General features: G+C 47.3%; 2 protein-coding genes across 4 annotated transcripts in view; one reads left to right on the forward strand and one right to left on the reverse strand.

Moving 5' to 3' along the window:
- LOC114847192 (glypican-6-like) overlaps nucleotides 1–7,660 on the forward strand; it is a 54,235-nt gene extending 46,575 nt beyond the window's left edge. For both annotated transcript variants that reach the window (XM_029136674.3, XM_029136675.3), the window contains 3 exons: nucleotides 4,080–4,216; nucleotides 5,022–5,197; nucleotides 5,273–7,660. In XM_029136674.3, coding sequence (XP_028992507.1) covers nucleotides 4,080–4,216; nucleotides 5,022–5,197; nucleotides 5,273–5,478 — 519 coding nt within the window. In that variant the 3' untranslated portion in view covers nucleotides 5,479–7,660. The remainder of the gene's footprint in view (nucleotides 1–4,079; nucleotides 4,217–5,021; nucleotides 5,198–5,272) is intronic.
- Nucleotides 7,661–7,740: 80 nt separating this feature from the next.
- dct (dopachrome tautomerase) lies at nucleotides 7,741–11,249 on the reverse strand. 2 transcript variants are annotated; one of them, XM_029136678.3, is made up of 8 exons: nucleotides 10,363–11,188; nucleotides 9,956–10,255; nucleotides 9,634–9,734; nucleotides 9,058–9,224; nucleotides 8,799–8,978; nucleotides 8,588–8,723; nucleotides 8,296–8,497; nucleotides 7,741–8,074 (listed from the first exon to the last, which is right to left on the reverse strand). In XM_029136678.3, the coding sequence occupies exons 1-8, from the start codon at nucleotides 10,649–10,651 to the stop codon at nucleotides 7,899–7,901; spliced, it is 1,551 nt and encodes a 516-aa protein (XP_028992511.1). In that variant the 5' UTR covers nucleotides 10,652–11,188; the 3' UTR covers nucleotides 7,741–7,898. The 2 variants fall into 2 exon arrangements, with proteins under 2 accessions (XP_028992511.1, XP_028992510.1); XM_029136677.3 differs by having other exon boundaries at nucleotides 8,296–8,723; nucleotides 10,363–11,249.
- Nucleotides 11,250–17,090: the final 5,841 nt, after the last annotated feature.

The raw sequence follows: 17,090 nt of genomic DNA on the forward strand, positions 1-17,090 counted from the left end.
GCGGCCAAGGCCTCGGTATGAGCACAACCAACCCGCTGACCCCTGTAATTGAGACGCAGGAAGAATACTGCATTTGTATCAAATGAAGAACTATTTTAACGCAGACAGGAGGAGCAGTTGCCAGGGAAAATAAGTTGATCGAGGAGTTGTCTGCCCCTCGTGGTTTGGTGGTAAGACCTGCTGCCGAGTCTATGATTAGACCCAACAAGCACTAATTTAGCTCAGACTTGCAGCCGAGGGCTCGGCTCCGCGTTAAGCGCCGGCGACGCCCTCAGATACAGTAGGTGCTTGAAAGGCGGCCCGTTGTTAATTTCGCAAGATAGAGGTGATTTAACTGTCAGGGGCAAAAGAGAAAAAAGGCCCGATAAGCTGTTTTTGTGTTTTGCTTTGCGATTTTTATCATCTTTTTCTCATCTTCGACAGATAGCGGGGAGATTTAGCTCAGCTCAGGTGTGCAGAACTTAGAGGGACGGTCCGGCCACGTTTCTCTTGTATCGAGAGGCGGCTAACACGGCCAGGCATCATCCTACGGCCAGATAAGCCCCCCCCCACACACACACACACATTGTGCCGCTGCCAGGAGTGCGACTGCGGCTTCAAAGCCGGGTGACGCGTCAGCGTTTGATCTGAGAATAGGCAAGGGCATCAGAGAACGCACCGGTCGAAGCGCTGAAAGGCGGGACGCAGCTGGCGCCTCCACGCGACCGGGCCCGCTCCCGCGCACTGAGCCGCGCGCGCCCGCGCGCCAAAACGCGACAGGACGATAAATATTGTAAGAAATACTTTGAGTGTCTGTAAACAGGCTTTGGGCGCGCTGGCGCCATTATCGCAGCCGTTCATGTTGTTGTTTTTTTTGGAAATAATTATCCTCTGTCAACATTTCCCGCTTGTTTGTTCGCGCGAGCAAACCGGCCGCGTTTCACGGCGAGCAGACGTCGCGCGGTCGAAGCCCCGGATGTTTGGACACGTTTCATCTGTGGCGTTTCACCACGTGGACTTTAATACCTCACAGGCTGCTCTTCAGCGTTGTTTACTCCAATCAGGCTTCGGTTCACGGCTGTTTTGTCTTTTCTTTCTCAATGTCCTGTCTCGTATGTTTGGCGTGTAATAAATAACAACGGCCATGTCCTTCAGGTCATTTAAATCCCGGCGCTTCGTACACCACGAATGTGTGGAGGAAACGTGTAAGAGGAAGCGACGGGGGCAGCACAGATGACTGAGCCCACGGCGCACGTGGGAACCCAGAGTCCACGGGCTTCATTCACAAGGCTTCTTGGAATAGAAAGTGTGGTCTGAGGCTGCAGGTCAGCTCTCCACGAAACCTCCACTTTTACTTAGGACTGAGGTACAGAAGGAAGAGCAAAGAAAGAGGAGCAGGAAGACAGAAGCACAATGAAGTACTGTAATAGATGCTCCATGACAGGAAGCAGGAAAAGGTGAGGAGAGGGGGCTGCCGCAGTTTAATTCTCCTCAGGTCTGTTTACTCTTAAAAGAAGAAATCGTCCAAAATGCTATAATTTATCAGTTTTTCGTTTCGTTTCCAGCGTGTGTCCAAAAAAGCCTGTTTGTCGGCCGAGCGTCTGCGCTGCTTCGAACCGCTCAAACTGCGTCTCTCACTGTGTTCTCCCATTACAATAAACCTGGCAGAGGCGGCAGGTCCACACGAGCGCGCGGCTTGTCGCTGTAAATACTAATTAGGACAACAAGTGTGGACGAATGCGCTGCTGAGAACAGAAATCCACAGATTCAGATTCCCCGTTTACTCCAGTAATGTCTAACAACTGGCTGCAGGAGGAACACTGGTTTCCACCACGCACAGTCGAGTGTTATTGAACGAGACACCGAACTGAAACCCCCAGTGCCTTAAATGAAGCATCCTGTCCACGACAATCTACCATCTGGGGAAAAATTAACACGATCTAAAAAAAACATGCAATGCGTACAATGTGAAGCACTAAACAGATGGGGACCAAGGCAAAAGCAGCCTAGCCAATAATTAATCAATTCATATCAATCAAAAACCTGCTGTGGTATCGAAGTGCATGTGCGTCGCCTGCTCGACTCGACCTGTTGTTAAAATCCTGTGAAGGGGAAAATCTAATGTACATAAATAATAATGGCGTCCACAGGCAGCGCGTAAACGCCGCCGTGCCAGCCCTCATTACACATCTATAGGTATCACGCGCTAACGCAACCTTTAACGTCATCAGGCATCAGCGCAGCTATCGCGCATCGCCACGAGCGATCTGCTGAGGCGTCACTGGAAACAAAGCGGAGGCGTAATAGTCTTTTTAATAATCGATCCTAGTCTGTTTAAGGGAGGCGTTGGGTCCGCGAGCGCGGAGCTCTGATTCAACGCGTCACATTCGAGGCCTCGTCGCGTCGTCATTAACCGTCCCACTGGCCCCGGATCTGTTTCCATGGAGAATCATGTGCGGTCGCTCACTGTGCTCTGCTGTACATGTGAAGGTGACGTTTTATATGGAACTGTAGTAGAAACATAATGGCTTTTTCAGTTGTGAATCTCCCGTCTGTCTCGTTTGTGGACGCCTTCAGCCCCGGTTCTCCAGAGCCACACTGCCATCTAGTGGCCATTCTGGCAGGTTGCAGGCGCATTATTTATTCATTGGCCGTGTTCAGTGAAGTGAGAGCCAGACTTCTCCCACAGACACATTTATTGTCAAAGCCACAACCTTCCGTCTTCTTCTGAAACTTTACTTGTGCAACCATCACCCATTTAAAGTAGTTTTAGCTGATTTTGTTTCACTCACAGTGGATGAACATTAGAGCGTCGTTTCAGAGATTTAAGTTTGTTGTTAATGGTTGAAACGGGAACATTTAACATGCATTTACTTAATCACAGCTTCATGTGTCAATAGCGCACATCGGCGAGCGTTTAACGCGCCGTCAGTCATCTCTTCTTCCCGCTGTATGCTTGTCTAATTGGAAGTGAGCAGTTTATCACCTTTCAGCAGTGACACGGTTAATTGAGGCGCCAATTAAGCGTTTGCAGAGTGAGAATGTGGGTTTTTCCCAGGTGCCACCTTTTCCCCAGTCAGGTCAGCGCCGGCGGATGCCGAGAAAAGTGCGGATCTCTCACACGTGAAACTAAAGTTAATGTGTGCGGTTTAGTCAAACATTGCCAGTCAATCTCTGTGCGTCGAGTGCAGCTTTGACCCTCTGGGCAGCGTCAGAGCTGCTGAAGTGCTTTGGCATCAGTGTGACAGGATTAACACATCAAAAGCAGTGTCAGGGCCTACAGCAGCGTCACACAGTCAGTACAGCACCTTTCATGTTCTGCTCAGGTTCACCACAATTTCACGTAAGCCAACAGCAAGTCAGACGGAAAAAGATAATGGGGCCAAGCTGCTGCTATCAGGCGTTCCCCCTCAGCCCCGGCGAAATATGTCAAATTCTGTGTGTTTGATTAAAGATCTGCGTTCAACAGGCTCGAGCCGGGGAGCGATATCTGACTGTGTCACATGGCCGCGATGCAAAGGCGCATTCACACCTGACATTCAAGCCGAAATTATCGCTGCGAGCCGGCGCGGTCGCAGCCCGTCGCGACGCAAAGCTTTAATTGTCGACCGCGGAGGGAAAATTAGAGGCGACCGGTTTCTTCCGGGAGTCGGGGTTGAACGCGCCTCCGGGTCGAGTTGTGTGGTTTATAATCCTTTAGATGAGATGGGGGGGGGGGGGGGGGGGGTAATAAGAGCGCGTGGGGCAGTTTCATAAGCACTTCACAAATGACGGAGTCGCGTGCAAAACGCACACTTACTACAGTACTTCGCCTCCTGTTTACTGTACACTGCAGATGTCAGTGGCTGTACTTTATTTACAGTGATATGTGGGAACGAGTAACAGTCGTGCTGCTTTAAGGCTGGAAGTAAGAGAATCCAGTGGGCGCGTGGGCCGGTTGGTGTCAGACTGCATGTTGTCTGTTTCATTTCCTTTCGCTCGGGGGAAAATGATGTCTTCAATGAACATAATATATTTATGAGCTACATAATACTGTAATGTGCCCAACTTCATGTGCTCTTGTCCTGTAACAGCTGTATTCATTGCCTTCTGCTTTGCAGGTGGTCGACATTAAAGAGAAGCTAAAGTCGTCCAAGAAGTTCTGGTCCATCCTCCCCGAGTCCATGTGTGCGGAGGACAGAGTGACGGCCGCCAACGCCAGCGAGGAGGAGTGTTGGAACGGACACGCCAGGGGCCGGTGAGGGCAGCGGGGTCATCGAGGGCCGGTACCAAAGGTCGCACGCCAACGGGCTTGATGTTAATCAGTCTGATCCCAGAATTAGGAACCGGATTATTTACTTTCGCTGCCTGAACCTGTGCATGAGCCTTGGATTCGTCCACTGTGGTTTACTGCAGCTGCTCCACAAATGGGACACGTCTCAGGAACTCATATTTCCTTTAAAGCTGTTTGTTTCTTTCAGCACTTTGTGGTTTTCTTCCCCCCGTTGCTAATCTTGACCTGATTCATTCTCAAGTCTAATGAATATTTGCATGACCACAGATGCCTGCAGCCACTGCTAGGGACTCAGTTGCTGCTTTGTGCTGCCACTGTATGATTCATCACGTCAGCACAATGTTCAGCGTGCATGGTTTCCGTCCGTATGACCTCGGCGGGGAAGCGATATTTGGCCTAGTCATCGGTGGAAGCGTCCCCTTGAAACGTGCAGACGTTCCAGACGTGTATATTAGCTGCAGTGACCTGAGTTTATGGCTGTTAAACGGGTGTAAAGCCTCCTGCTTATTTATCAAGCAGGGGAGCGGGCGGCTGACACCTCCTCCCTGGAGAAATATGTCAGAACATTTCCCGGGTCAAACGTTCATTACGCCAAAACTGTTTTGTCCTCAAAGACCGGCTGTGAAGCGTTGAATGAAAACCTGCGGAGGCTGTGGTGTCTCTCATCAGCTACAGGGCGTGTGATTATGAGCCCAGGCCGTGAATCCACCCTCCTTCTTGTGCTTTCGGTGCTCAGGCTCATTTTACCTGTGCTGCGTTCAACCTACAGGTACTTCCCCGAGGTTCAGAAGGACGGCCTGACCAATCAGATGAACAACCCCGAGGTTGGGGTGGACATCACTCGCCCCGACACCTTCATCCGCCAGCAGATCATGGCCCTGAGGGTGATGACCAACAAGCTGAGGAACGCCTACAACGGGAACGACATCTACTTCCAAGACTCAAGTAAGCGTCTTTACCCGTATCCCCACTGTTTGTTCGTTACGCCGCTGCAGTGCCTCAGTGCGTCTCCTCGTGCAGGCGACGAGGGCAGCGGCTCCGGTAGCGGCAGCGGCTGCACAGAGGCGTGTCCCACGGACGCGGACGGCGCCATCAGCGAAGCCCCGGTGGTGAAGGCGGACCGGAGCGGGCCCGCGGAGGCCTCGGCCCCGGGCCACGCCCCCTCCGTGACCCTGCTCACCGTGCTGGCCCTGTCAGCCCTGGCACTGCACCAACAGGGGAGATAATGCTGGAGGAATGGGCTGAACATGAACACAGAGATTCTTCTTCCCTTTTTTTTTTGCATTCTGTTTTTTTTTTTTGTATGGAGGCAGATCGGAGCTACAGTCCTGCAGACGGTGCCCAGGCTGGAGCAGCTCCGTAGAAGAGGGCGGCCACGCATTACCCCCCCCCCCCCCCCCCCCCCCCACTTTCCCAAAGATCATGCAGTGCCATCTAACACTTGATATTCGGTGGCATCACTTCACCATCGGACGCTGAAGTCGGTCCAACCCAACAAACTCTGCCTCAGAGACTGAAAAAAGTATTTCCTGCACATATGGCAGGTGTTAATGTAGGTCCTCATGTGGTCAAATCTAACACGCACTTTGTTTTGGGGTTATTTTATGCGTTTTTTGTGAAAATGTGGTTATTAGATGCACCTAAAAGAGGCACATTACAAGAAATATATGATTAATATTATATTTTACAACGAAGGATAATTTAAAAAAAAATCTAAATTTCATAAAATTGGTGTGTTCACTAAGTTACGTGCCATTTATTGATTTTTGATGAAAACTGTCATGTTTTCATCGATATCTTCACGTCATGGATTATAATAACAGCCGTGACATTGAGAAGCTGGATTGTGGATCCGCTCGGCTCGTGCGTATCCACTAAAACTGTCCAGCGGCCTCCCTGTGCTCACAGTTTGATTGACATATCCGCATTTTTTTTTTCTAATATTATTTGCAAACGCGTTTATTATCTGCACTATATCCTCATATCATGCCGGTTTCTCAGGCTCGGATGCAGGCGTGAACAGCACGTGTTGTGGTGAAGTCACATGGAGGCGATAACCGCGGTGTTGAGGCGGTGGTGGCTTCGTATCGTCGCCGTGGGCTTCATGTCGTCAAGCGATGGGCTACAAACGCATTCTCTGCTTTCTGCCTCTAGGTGCTTATTTCTCCATTCAGCGAGGGGTCATATACAACTTGTTAATCGTTGACCTGCATACAAAGCTGCTCACTAACACGATCCAGTGACAAAGATGTTAAACACACTCTGGTGACAATATGAAGCCTTATCCAGGAATCACACCCCGGACCTCTGCTTTGTGTACAACCCCATTCATTAAATACAGAACCACCATCAATGGAGAACGTCCTGTGCTGCTGAAAACCTTATACTAAATCAGAATTGTTTTTTTTAGTATTTTATTTTGGGAAAAACATAAGATACTGGAATTCCATTTACAGGAGTATATTGTACATGTGACTTATTAGTCGAGGCTTATTCTGCTCTCAGTGTTTGGAATAAGTAGTCATCGCGCTGAGCATCGCAGCAATTGGGCTAAAACACAGTCGCAAAAACAAATTATAGCCGCACTTATGTGGAATGTTTGGGAATTATAAAGAGAAAACAGCACAGCGGGAAGAGGAAATGCAAAGAAAGGCTTCCTAAATTTATCTTCAAAGCTCGAACGGTCATGTCTGCGGCGGCGACAGGCTTGAAGCCGACCACAGTCACCTGTGAAATGAGAATCTGTGGAGACCGGACAGGGCTGAACGCTCCGCTGGCGCTCCTCAGTAGAGCGTACTTACAGAGAATGTGAGAGGCCTGGCACCGCTGAGGGGGGCGGACAAAACCAGCCTGTGTGCACGTCCACTGTTCTGAGAGCCCGTCGGCTCCATAACCATCAGGCCAGCTCAGCTTACGGCGCCGCAGAATTAGCCTGTGTCAGACACTCATCACGCAGCACATCATGAATGTTTGCTGGGCTTTTCTATATTATACTCCAAGTCCGCGTCTGCGTTCCCGTCGCAAGAAACCAACCCTGTCGTGTGTGTCGCTGAAGGAGGATTCTTTATTAGGACTAATGATCTTACAGGATGCCCTTTTTATGTTTTGTATCATTGAACCTTTAATGGTAATATTTTTGCAATAAAACTTTGAAAAATACATCTGGTCAGACAAATGATCTGAAAAACAGAGCGAGCAGAAATTACTAGAAGTCAGCCTTTTTTTACGATCGGTGCATTGATGAGGTGACGCTTGTCGGGAGTTTGAATGCGACTTCACACGAAGCGGGAGACGCTGAGTTGGACGAGCAAACTTGCCTTACTGACTTTTCAGTGCAATTCAGACGATTGCATTTGTGTTTTCTTACTGTTCTTGAGAATAAATATTTATTAAAAACATTCCAATTAATTTGCATTTGTGATGACTCTTAAAAATATATCACTAAAATGCTGAATGTTAGGGCACATATTTAAAAGTTGACTAAAATGTATAACCTCAGTTTAAGTAAACATTTATTTTGATTTCACACGACGCTCACTATTTATTCCGATGATTCTTTGTGTAAATTAATAATGAGGACGTGGACACCTCATTGCTTGACTGTACAGGATTCGCTTGCCTGATTGAGCGAATGTGTTGGTGAAACCTAGGCTTCGTCTGTGTACTTCCTATTGGTGAAGTCGGCTTTTATCAGGGGCTCAAAGCCTCTGTTTCTCCGCTGACGCAGGTAGAGCACGAAGATAAGAAGCAGCACCAGGAGCCCGACGAAGACCCCCCCCAGAGTGGAGCCCAGCACGAACACGGACGGCCCACCGTCGGCATCTGCAAGCAGGAGTCACAGGCGGAGAACGTTCAGACTTTAAAATAGCTTGTTTCATATAATAATGAGTCACATTTGACAGGTTGGATGAGTCTGTGACTCTACTCAGCAGGAACCGACACCTTAAACTTAAAATAATAACGTAAACATATTCTCAAAAGGCCCAAACTCGTTCTCAGCCTTAAGAAAATCAATATGCGGTTTTTGCTCCGGTGTCTCTCACCATCAAGTGAAATGGCGTAGGAGTATCCCAGCTGCTCAGACCTAATATACAGCTCCTCATTGGTGACGGGTGGGAAGAAGGGAACCATGTTGTAGTTCCTGTTGTGACCGATCGGGGCCATCTCATCTGGGAAGGTGGCGTTGGACGGAACAAACCTCCTCATCCATTCGTCAAAAATGGCGTCGGTGAACGCGTGAAGCACCTGCGAAGCAAAGCAAAGAGGAAGTTGTGAGTTTTTTAAGAAGGGAACGACTCCAAAGTGGCACAAAGTGAGGAAAGTGCCCGATCGCACCAGAAAGATGGGGTCGTTGGCAGCGGAGTGGGACAGGGCGCTGGTTCCGTTGAGCATGGAGTGGACCAGGTTGTGGAGGTTGTTGACCGAGTCGTCCAGTTCTCCGTCCGGCTTTTCATATCCTTCCAGAGCGTTTCTGCAGGAAGCGCAGTGTTTGTTAGTGCAACGCGCTGGTCCGACGCGTGTCCTGTGAAACAACACGCAGCCGTACCTGAAACTAAAGGAGGAGTTGGTAAAATAGGGAGGGCTGTCAAAGTTCCTGATGCCGAGGCAGCTTCTCACGTCGTTCATGGTGGGCATGGACATGCTGCTGCTCTCTATCGCGCCCCTTTGAATGAACCCCTCATTGGTGCCGTTGCAGAGCGTCACCAGGCGGTTGTAGTCGTCCAGACTGGAAGAGAGAGGGAGTCAAAGCCAAATGAATGGGTTTCCCCCTGGTCGCACGTACTGGGCCCTGATGCCCCCCTCACCTGTTACACACCACCCCCCATCTGGAGAACCTGGACTGGCTGCTGATCAGCGAGGGGTTGTCTGGGTTTCGGCCGCCCAGCAGGGAGTCGGTGCACACGTCACACTCCCGCTGCCCCGTGGCGAAGTTCCAGTAAGGGATGGCGAAGTTCTCGTTGCCAGTCAGCCTCTGCGGGAACATAGAGATCGGACTTGGTTCGCGCTGGGAGCAGATATCTTGATTTTGCTCAGCAGAACATGTCAAGACACTCAGTTTTGCTAATATGTACGGTTGCAACAGAAAGAGGTCTCCAGGATCATGCTACCATGAGATTTTGCATTAAAAAGTCAAAACCCATTCTAAAAAATTATACATATTGGATTATTGTATTAATAATAATAATTATGTAAAGGGGCAGCATGTTTTCCTCCAGAATAAGATTCAACTAAAGGTTACAGAACAGTACACGCTCCTTAAGCATTAGGAAGTCGCAGCACCACCCTTTGGCCTTTAGGAACGTAATTACAGCAGAAATGTATTCACCTCGTTGTTACTCATTAAAAATAAATATGAAATGAAAAGCGTTACTCGTATGCACCTGCAGCTCTCTCTCCAGGCTCAGGAGGTGATACCTGTGCCAGGTGATGAAGGCCGGCCCTTTGTGGGAGAAATCAATGGCTTTGAATGGACGACCTGGACCTGCAGGGAAATTATATGATGCACAGTTACAAAGTATACAAATGATAAAAATCACACAAACGAGTTAGGTTCCACTTTGAACTACTGGTAATGTGTATATTTACAGCTTTTATCGGCCGAGGAATAAAATAAATTTATTTCAAGGATATTTGTAAAACTGTAAAATGATGATCAGATCAAATCTGTTCTTCCTATGGATAATAACCAACCGCATCATTTACCCAGCAGAGTGTCTCGGACTGAGTAGTAATGTTGCCACACAAAGAAGTCGTAGATGGAGATGTTGGCGATCTGAGGGCTGGTTCCGTTGGGACCCAGGAGCCCCAGCCAGTGCTGCGTGGCAATGACATAGTCCGGGTGAATGGTGGTTTTGGCCCGGTCCAGAACGCTCAGGAACTCCTGGAGCTCCGCTGGCGTCAGGGCGTGAATGTTCTTCCGCACCACGGGCGCTCTCCTCTGGTCGCAGTCGGTCCCGGTCCAGCCGAACTTGCACTGACCACAGTTGTAGCCGGCGAAATTACCTGCGACACGGAATGAGGAGTGACGTCACCTCACAGGAAACGTCACGTAGATGCTCCGCATCCAGTGGAGTCTCCGCCTCAGCATCCCAGCGCTGCCCCGCACTCACCTGTGCACCTGCAGGTCTGGTTGAAGAACTTGGTGGGCCACCGCTCCCGGTCGTCGACGTTTCTCAGGCTGTAGGGTCCGCTCCAGGGTTTGGTGTCGACGCGGACGGCGGAGCAGCTCCCTCTGCCCGACAGGACCCCGCACACGTCGGCCGGATCGGCGCCCAGAGCCGGGCAGCACCGCTTGGACAGGATCCCGTCCACGGTGCAGCACACGCGGGGAAACTGAGCCCCGGCGGGTTCCGGCCAGGCGAGGAGACAAAGCGCACCGAGCGCCAGCACGCGCCTCATGTTCCACCTGTTTGTTTCCTCCGGTCGGCGGTGAAACGAATCAGTTCGGAGATCAACTTTCTGCAGTTAAACCGCCAATTAGTTCCCCCAGAGGAGTGTGGAATCTCCCTCAGCCACGGCCCCCCGCTGTGTACCTTCAAATTAAATTTAGCGATAACGTCAACATCTGTGTAAACAGCACTTAGAGCCAAATAACGCTGTGTTCCAGTTGGTTACATGCACATCAAGAGAAAGCCTCTAATTTCTCTTCCTGCTTTTGTAGAATGGGGAGGATTAAGCCACGGGTCTTGTGATGATCACCTGACAGCAGAGCTGTGAGCCGGACTAAGATATGGATAAATACCAAGAAACTGCCAAAGGGGACAAACGTTGTATAGACACTTTGTACAGACACTTTGTGCCTAATTTCCCACTCAGAATTTTAAAAAAGCCTCGACTTTGGATTTGCCTGAAGCAGAGCAGATTGTCAGGCTACGTATACGGACATTTGTTCAAATACAAACTTCAAAATAACACTGATGTATGAACCAGACATTAATGAAAAAACATGAATTACGCATGAATTAAAAACACAAACATGTGAGTGGATCTGCAGGCGTGTACCCTGCTCTGGGTCCATTGTGTAAACGTTCACTGGAGGCTAATCGCTTTAATCACTTTCACATCAAAAACCCCCTTTTTATGAAGCTTTTTATTTGTCGGGTCGGGGCAAAGTGCTCCGTGCCGTAGATCTAACTTTACGTCTCAGCTGACGCATCTGCGGCGCATGACGCAACAATAACCGCAAGAACAACAATGGAATTATCAAATCAAACCCACATTTGAAACACGGAGATTAAATTCCAGATTCCCTGAAAAGTGTCTAAGCCACAAAAACAGTCCAGAGGCAAAAGAACCCTCTGTTCTTTATGACTGGAGTCAAGATGAAACTCTGACTGGATTTCATGTGACTAATCAAATAAAAAAAAGAAATCCATTGATTTAAAGCAGAAGACACGCTACATAATAAAGACATCTACTTACAGTATAAACAGATATATTACATTTCATGACATCAAATTCATAGGTACAGATTCATTCATTCTACTTAAATGATGCTGCAAATGATCACTAGATGAGTATGATTTTATCAGGTTGATATCATTTGTTTATCTGACCCTTAGAAATACTAGTTAAACCTTCTGTGTTCAGCCTTTGTCCCAAGGCTGAAACCCCCCACCTTCAAATGAGCTGAAGCCCTGATGCTGAGATTTGCATCTTTTGACCTACACTCCTGATGCATTCCAGCAGCCCGACATGTGACTGTTAGCAGTGCATTCGTCCACATGCAGGGACACAATAAAGCTTTGTTAACGTACAAGTCATGGGAGCGTGAGCTACAGTAAAGGTACCGACATACAGTAAATGCAAAGGACCAACACGAACTGGAAATCACCACATCAAGTCCTTTTGATTCTTTCTAAATCGTTATATTTACTATGATCCTGAAAATGTGTCAGTGGCAAAATTAGTCCAAAACACCTCCAAAGAAGTGAGTTCTGATAAATGTGAGTCTGCAGTAAGAGCAGACGTAGAGTAAACATGAGAAAACTACGTGACCACTGAGTCCTTTACACAACTGGTCCTCTGAGGTTCACTGCACACAAGAGGATTAGTGAGTCCAAGTCGTGGAGGCCAAATGGAATGTCTCTATAGAAATGATTTCACATTCGTTCACGTCAGAAAGTGTGCGAGCATGCGAGCGACGGGGAAAGGAGCGACGAGACGCACAAAACGCACAACCTTCGTTTTATTGTTCACCGGATCCGTGGATTGTTGTGTTCCGGAAAAGACAAACATGAGAAACACACTACAAAGAAACAAAGTTAAATGAAAGATGACGAGATGAAATCACACACGGTGTAAAAGACATCGCGTTATAGGGTGTGTGTGTGTGTGTGTGTGTGTGTGTGTGTGTGTGTGTGTATTTCTTTCAAGGCCAAAACTTTAATCTAACATTTACTTCTTGGATTTGACAGGTTTATTAGATTGACTTTCTATTAGACAAATACAACATACTAAAAAATTATTAAATTGTGAAAATGTACTTTTTACACACATTTTATAGTGAAGATTCTTTAACACTTTAGAGTTCGAGCAGGACATTACAAGAAGGTGTCATAGAAAGAATTACAGCAGCACTGCCCTGCAGCCATTAGACAAATCCTACAGTACATTAAAGCATTAAACGCAGCAGTGGCCTGTAATCCTCACGTAACTCATCCTCATTGTCATGGATTTTCTGTCAGATGTTCAGATTCTTCTATTTCAATCAAATACTGGACATTACCTGCATCCACACTCACAACCTTCAAAATGTGTAAACAAACAAAATCCATTATTCGTCCTAAAACACAGGATGGAGCCAGAGAGCTATGGGAAATAAGCATATAATGGCATGCAGGGTGAATATAATGCTCTTAATAACCTGATCGTTTTCAAATATACATTTAAACTGCAACTTTTTAACCCCTCATTTGAGAAATTCAGAAAATAATGTTTGCAATATTACCTGGGACAATTTAAAAGAGACAAGGAGGACTCGTAATCATTACAGGAAACAAAGGCAGGAATGAGCATTGATTTGCATATCACTTAGTTTTTCCAAAGCCTAATGCTCCGTCGACTGTCAGTTCTCAGGTTGAACAGAAGAATGTGCCTATTAGTCCATAATGCATCTTTGGAGCAGGACAAATGAAGCCGTGGTGGTAATGGTCTTTCAAAGGGAATCGGACGAGGGAGCGATTATTCATTGGTGAAATGATCTACCTTTCACAACGTGGACGGAGAAATGCATCCATTCGCTTGACAGCTGTGAGCACATTGCACCCGACACTCTGCATCTGTTTAACAGGAGCCCGTGGTGGCCAAATAATAAAAGGCTTTTAAAAATCCTCAATTGCAGCTACTTCAGCCGCATTTACGCCGAACAGAGCTCAGCGCCATAGAAACTGGTAAGAAGCAACTAATTGAAGCGTTTGTGCGTGTTTGTGTTTGGCATTGTGTTGTTTGTGGGCTGACGAGCCTCTCCACGGCCTCTGCTGGGCTTCGGGGATTCCTTTTTCATATTCATATTAGACTTTTAGGGCACTTACCAAGTCTAAAGTATTTTACCCGTCCGTGTTCAAACAATGTGGAGGCTGAAGAAGGATGGAGCACAGGTCACGTAACATCTTGGATAAAACACGGGATTCCCAAGTGACAATAAGATTATACTTAAAAGGGAGATTTGTGTGTAATATTAAATCTTAAATTAATACAAGTAGTGCTTTAATCACATCAGACTAATATAAAAGTCAATCACTTCTCCATTACTGCAACTATTCATGACACTGATATGAACTTTCTAATATGCATCACATTGTAAAACAGGACAAAGTTTTTTTCAATACTATACGTTCATACGCACTGATGTGAATTTCAGCTGTGGCCCTTTGTCATTTTACCACACGAGGACCCACGTGCGACCTTAAACAGCGGCTGTAAAACACTGCAGCTTCGCCTGCAACCCCGACCCAGGCAGCCGATGCCGCACGGGCCGCGTGCAGTGTCTGAGAACAATAGCAGGGGGGCAGTGTTGCCGTTCCTGCCGCTCCTCGTCCGCTGGAATGACGGCCCCTAACCGTCTGCATTTCCTTCAGGATGCTCCACCAAATACGCCATGAAATAGTCTGGGATTGGACATCTTTGTACTTTAACTGTCACCATTTTAAATCTCAACCATGCCAAGCGGTGACTGACAGCATATACAGTGGACTAGGTGGTATGCAGCCATGTGAAATGAGCAGCCTGCATAGAGTTTTAATCCTCTTTAAGACTCCTATCCATCTCTAAATTATTATCTAGGGGCTACATATCCCTCTGCACTAGTTTGTACTTGTGTAACCCACTTTTCTAGCAAACTGATCAAATTACTCTGTGGAAAATAAGATTAATAGTTGCGCTTTGAAACACGCTCGAGGTCAATTATTTTACAGATTCTGGTGATATACTTTTACACTATAAAGCCAATTCAAGGACAAGCAGCATGAACTGTTTTCCAGATTAATTGCCATTAAAGGTCAACACGCGTTCAAATCGCTGCAGATGCTATCCGCTTTAATCAGGATGAAGTGCACAGTATATGGGAAACCTATAATGCTCATTACATGCGTTTAAACGGGCCTGTCCTAATTACTAATCAGGCTCTTGTACTATTAGAGATGGAAATTAGAAATACAAAACAGACCCCTGGGCGTCATTTACTCAGCACATATCAGAGTTTCCTTTCATAACAGTGCTGGCATTTTAAAAATGAAAACTCTCGACCCTCTAAACTTTGTCAAACCCTTTGAAAGTGTGAATTAATTACGCTACAATCTCTGCAATTGTGTGAGACTATGAACAACAATTGTCTGTGGATATTACAGTGTGATGTGGTGTATTTTTATTCAGCCGGCTTCTAAAAAACAAAACTATACTGTTTATTTTGCTATGCCCCAATCGGAATATTGGCTAGACCCTTCAGTGATTCTTTCTTCAGTGATTCCCGCCCACCTCTCTGGCAGCTTACAGATTTACATTTGAGCATAATGCAAGCATTAGAGGAGGCACAAGGCAGCCCTGATAAGTTACAAAGTGCTCCAGGGGTAAACCTCGTAAGAGAGGGTTTGGAGTTATTTACAGCGTTCAAATCCTTCAAAAATTCATGTCTGGAGGATGAGATTGGTTTTGCAGTTGATGCTTTGCACACAAAGCGAACACAATGCGTGTGGAGGGTGTTTAGCCGCAAATGACCAGATGACATTAATTCTAATTGACTGATCTCATCCCATGCTTAGGACCAACGTGTATGTTACCGCTCAGGACACAAGGGTCCTGTCAAGACACAATGTCACCCACAAAGCCGCCGAGCACAAACACCGAGATTGGCTTAGAACACGGGGAACACAGAGGACTAGAAATGATTTTTAAATGCAATTTAATTTTCAATGAAGCAATACTTAAGTTGTGTGGCATTTTCTATTCAAAGATATGTTTTGATTGTGCATTCCCCATAATAAGAGTACTCAAAAATTGCAAAGCCATTACAAAAGAGGTTAAAGGCAATGGAATTCCTTCTTATCACAAATGCTTTCTGTACAGTTGTTCCATTTGAAATGCATTTAATTGCAAATAGAAAAGAAGAGAGAGAAAGCCAACAATGCGAGGGGCTGAAGCATTTTCCTCGTCTGCTTTGACTGAGCGTATTCAAATCTAAGCGGGCAGACAATGAGGGAAGGGAATCGTGCTCTGAATAGCCTCCCTCTCTCTCCTTTTCATTCCCAGGGCGATCCACAGCCGTCTTCCACTGTGCTGTGGGGGGCGGGTTCTCCGCTCGCAGCTCCAACTTCCTCGCCACTGTCGAACAACGCGTCCACCTGATAGCATGACGGCGGCATGTGCAGGAGCCCGGGCTGCTGTTTGCGTTATTGTCCCCGCCGACACACGCGGGGGGCTGGGAGGTGGCCTGGTGGGGGGGGGTTCTTCACACAGCTCAATTCGCCCGCTTGTTCGACGAGGACGCGGCTCCTCGCCCGCGTCCACCTTTCGCCACGGCCCAGCCTTGACCCGGGATCCCGCTCCTCCGCCCGCGTGCACGCAGGGGAGGGCGGATCCGGGGACGGCGGGCCACGGAGCGCTCGGAGCCGGCGCCTTTGTCGGGGCGTGCCGGGGGGAGAGCACCCCCAGCAGATGTGCTGACAGCCTCGCGGCAGCACGGGGGAGAAGTTGAAGCAAGAAAGTGCACCCTTCAAACTTTCCAGTGCAGTGCGAGGAATTCTATTTTTTCTCAACAAAGATTTATACATATTTATACAAGCCCAAATACTGATAGGAAGTGGGCAGAAAAAAAATCTTGGAATTGCAGAGGTAAACTATATGTAAATGCCATAAAGTAATAGACTTGTAGTGCAAATCACACCATTTTATCTTTAATTTTGCTTTCTTACCCTCCCCACTCCCCCCATCCTCTTTCCTCTGGCTTAAAGGTGCATCAGAGATATGCATTTAAGCATATTCAGAACACGGGGCGTGAAATTAAATGTGTGGCAGAGTGAGAAAAATATACAGACGCTGGAGATGCCTTAAAAATAGTCATTTATGCAGATGGAGAGGAGTGAAATCATTTGCAATGGGATGACCCTCTCTCCAAGCATTTCTCCCCTCACTGTTCTTCCCTAATCTTGCACTGTATCTTCATTTTTCATTGAACTCGCCAGTTTGCTGCTAAGCAGCCTTGTAGATAAGGCAAAGTGCTAAAAGGAGACGACAGAAGGAGCTCAGTGGGCCCGTTTCTATTGCACTTTCACCCAAGGCAATGGGCAGAATTTAACGGATTCCTTCCAACATATGTTTTTGCCAGATAAGTAAACAGTGTGTG

Source organism: Betta splendens, chromosome 21 (assembly GCF_900634795.4).
Source record: "Betta splendens chromosome 21, fBetSpl5.4, whole genome shotgun sequence".
NCBI classification, from domain to species: domain Eukaryota; kingdom Metazoa; phylum Chordata; class Actinopteri; order Anabantiformes; family Osphronemidae; genus Betta; species Betta splendens.